Source organism: Frieseomelitta varia, unplaced genomic scaffold (genome assembly GCF_011392965.1).
Source record: "Frieseomelitta varia isolate USP_RPSP 00005682 unplaced genomic scaffold, Fvar_1.2 scaffold_240, whole genome shotgun sequence".
Lineage (NCBI taxonomy): Eukaryota > Metazoa > Arthropoda > Insecta > Hymenoptera > Apidae > Frieseomelitta > Frieseomelitta varia.
The window spans coordinates 5,658-9,161 of NW_025109969.1; the positions used below are offsets into that span (position 1 = coordinate 5,658).

The 3,504-nt window shown below is 28.7% G+C and overlaps 1 protein-coding gene across 2 annotated transcripts; it reads right to left on the minus strand.

Annotated features, from left to right (window-relative positions):
• Positions 1-861: 861 nt before the first annotated feature.
• LOC122527953 (DNA-directed RNA polymerase III subunit RPC3) lies at positions 862-3,253 on the minus strand. Of its 2 annotated transcripts, XM_043652573.1 has the most exons (8): positions 2,809-3,253; positions 2,598-2,716; positions 2,371-2,501; positions 2,034-2,280; positions 1,757-1,965; positions 1,514-1,664; positions 1,087-1,447; positions 862-1,012 (listed from the first exon to the last, which is right to left on the minus strand). In XM_043652573.1, exons 1-8 carry the CDS (start codon positions 2,953-2,955, stop codon positions 878-880), a joined length of 1,500 nt encoding a protein of 499 aa, XP_043508508.1. In that variant the 5' UTR covers positions 2,956-3,253; the 3' UTR covers positions 862-877. The 2 variants fall into 2 exon arrangements, with proteins under 2 accessions (XP_043508508.1, XP_043508509.1); XM_043652574.1 differs by lacking the exon at positions 2,809-3,253 and having other exon boundaries at positions 2,573-2,611.
• Between the last annotated feature and the right edge of the window lie 251 nt (positions 3,254-3,504).

Here is a 3,504-nt window from a genome sequence, read left to right on the forward strand (position 1 = left end):
CAATTTCAATCTCGAAAGTTTTATTGCTGTTTTTAAGCATTTCTTTAATTTCATTTATAATATGGAAATGTATTTCAGGATTCGTAAGAAAATATTCTCAAAATTTATTTTAGTGATATATATATATATATATATATATATATATATATATATATATATATGTATATATAATTTAAGATTGGTGAATCTTCACTGTTAACATTGCGTGCTTTAAATTTTCATGACTGATAAATATTTGCAACGGAACAGTTCGTTTTATCGCGGTAGTGTTGAGATGAACGTACACAGCATATAATAGGAATTAAGGGAAAATCATACTTGGAAGCAAAACGTACGATATTAATGACACACCAAACACGATGGTCTCCAGTCTTTGCGTACATACCGTAATGGAATTAAGTTTTAGCTAATTATAAATAGCATTTGCAGCGTTCAACTTATTTACTGATCCATAAGGCACCTTGAGCTGGCTGTGATTCATAACTCTAATAATTTCTTTCTAATCAACTAACATACATTCATATCGCATAGATCAAAATATTCGTATAATTACACGAAGTGTTTGTCAATGATAGAACATTTAAAGGTGTGTACTCCAAGATTATTTTCCCTGATGGATAGTGACATCAAATGCACTGTATCACATAGAGAGCAGCACTATTATAAACATAGATATATGATTATATTTATTACAATAATTTGAAAGTTAGGTATTCTTTGTTGTTTGTATTTTACAAGCGTAACCATTATTATATATAAATAAATACCTATATAAATGAATGAAATTTGATGTATTTGTTCTTTCGTGGATAGTAAAAATGAACAGCGCCGCTGACACTTATGAAAATTTGACACATTTAGAAAAATACGCCTTTATTCAGTGATAACGTAAATACATTGTTAATAAGAATAGAGTATCATCAATTTGCAATTCGGTAATACCCAATTTCTTAATTTTATTTTGAACTTTATCTAATTGTTGTTTCTCAGACGGTGTCATCAAGTCTGCAATCTGTAAACAATTTGACTGTAATTGTTTTGTTACTGAACAATTACAAATAATATAATAACGAATATCATATGCACCTCTGCCAATTGCTCTTCAGTAGCACCGTGTTCTTTCAAATTAGTCGTGAGAGTTTGCATTCGCAATTGTTTATCGATCATCCGCTTATTGCTGCTTATTTCATACTCTCGCCTTTGCATAATATTGTACAGTGCTTGGTAACAATGTTCCACTTCCATGTGAACAACTAAATTTAAATCAATGTGAAACAAAAAGAATGTTTTTATCGGTGCAGCTGATACTCCAGATTTCTTTATTTCCTGGATTTGTAGATAATTCTCTTGTAATAAAGTGTACGTCAGATGCTTCGCTTCTTTTGCTGGGATCATTGCTAATTGCTGAATTTGTTCCTGTTCAATGTACTTTTTATCACGCACTAATCTGGAAATATTGAAATTAATATGAAAATACTGAAACTAATCGATATTAAAATCGTGTTAATCCTACCTAAAGATTCTAGCTGCTTTCGAACCAAACCTCTCCGTTACAATGTTTTCTAATGTTGCCCATGCTAATTGTTCAAACGCCCCCTTCATATTAACGCAAAAATGGCCACCTGACTCTCCAACTCGTTTCAAAAATTGACTAGAATCTTCCTCTGGTGTGATATATTTAGTTAAGTATCATTCAATGGTCTTTACAATACTTAAATACATTGCAAAACTTTTTATATACATTTGTTGTACATACCAATAAGATGTAAATATTGATCTATATGATGTGTAAGTAACGGATAATTGATTTTTTTAACTGCTTCCTTTATTTCTGTAAAAGGTATTGGATTGGATGTATGTGCCCATGATGCTGTCCGTAAATACATAAGAAATAATAATTGCCTCATTAACTCTCCTGCATTTTCATCAAGCCGTCTGGTTATAGCTGATACAATAATTTGATCCCTATAAATTACATTGTAAATTTCTTATGTGTCTTATGTATTATCACAATACTACTCTGAAAGTCTCACCTAAGGTCTTGAATAAGACGGTCAAAATTAACTTTCCAATAAATTTTACTATCCCCAGGATCGCTATTGTTATCACCTTCTATTTTCTTAATAATAGCAGTTAAATTCAAATCGGGTAATGTAAAATCAGGTTTTTCATTTCTTTTCTCTTCAACTGTGTCTGTACATAAACTACGTGTTAAAAATTGGTTTTTGACAAGTAACTCGAACTTTTCCTTCAGAACTGGAACTGATGGTTGCAGACCAGCTAAAAATATAAATATATAGTTGAATATAGAGTAGAATAAATATATGGTAGAATTTTCAACAAAAAATTTCAAACTATGAATTTACATACAAGGTGACTGCTCAATTTTTTTATATGTTTTTGTAATTACTTCTGAAGCTGTTATGTATCCATTCATTAATACTTCTTCTAAAATCATTTCAGATTCGTCGCCACACATTGTTTTTACAAAGAACATATACCTATAAAAATTAAAACATTTAATTAAACATTTTATTATAAATTTAATAAAATTTCTTTTATATATATTTACTTGCATCATATGAAATATATATTACTTTGGATAACGGAGAATAAGTAAAATATTTTCATAAATTAAAGAATATTCCAGTCCCCTTTCTGTTTGACTATATACAACAAAACCATGTTTTATTAAAACACATAATGCTTCTTTAATCTAAAAACAATATTAAATATTAGTTATGACAAAATGAGAATATTATAAATAAACAAACTATAAAGACTAAATTAAAATAAATTAATTTATACCTTTGTTAGAGGGAGACGTGTCGTATAACAAATTAGGTCTAATGGTTTTGCATCATGTTTAAATAAATCTTCAGCTACGCATTGTACAATTTGTCCAAAGTGCTCAGACAAAATAGAAGAGCACAATTTTCTACATATTACCGACATATTTTATTCATATAAAACTTAATGTCTACACAATTAGCACAAATCACTAAATAACACAACTGACATCATCCGGCGACACTGTTTTCATAACCTCTTATGCAATTGCAGCCGTACAATAAGATATAAAATCATATTTATATTGTATAAAATTATTATTTCTATATATTCACATTCAACTACATTTAAAAAATGTATATTACAAATTTTTTATATTTTTGTATTTTACGTTTTATATTTTATACTTGTTTGAAAGATTCGCAAACCTTCTCGTCTAAAATCTATGTGATTGTCACAAAACACAAGGTTCGTTTCCAGAAGCAGACAAATCGTGAAATAAAAAATTTGTAAATAACGCTTAGTGTTACCAACAATCCGGGAAAATATAAATAATTTCAAATATTTATAAAATTCATATAGAACATGTTTAAAAAACAATCTTGTTATGCATATTACAGTGCTGAAATTTTCATTCGATTGATATCACGTTCTACATAACCTTTCTAGCTTCATAGAAATGCTGCCTAAGTATTGTTAGTTATCATTACTTAG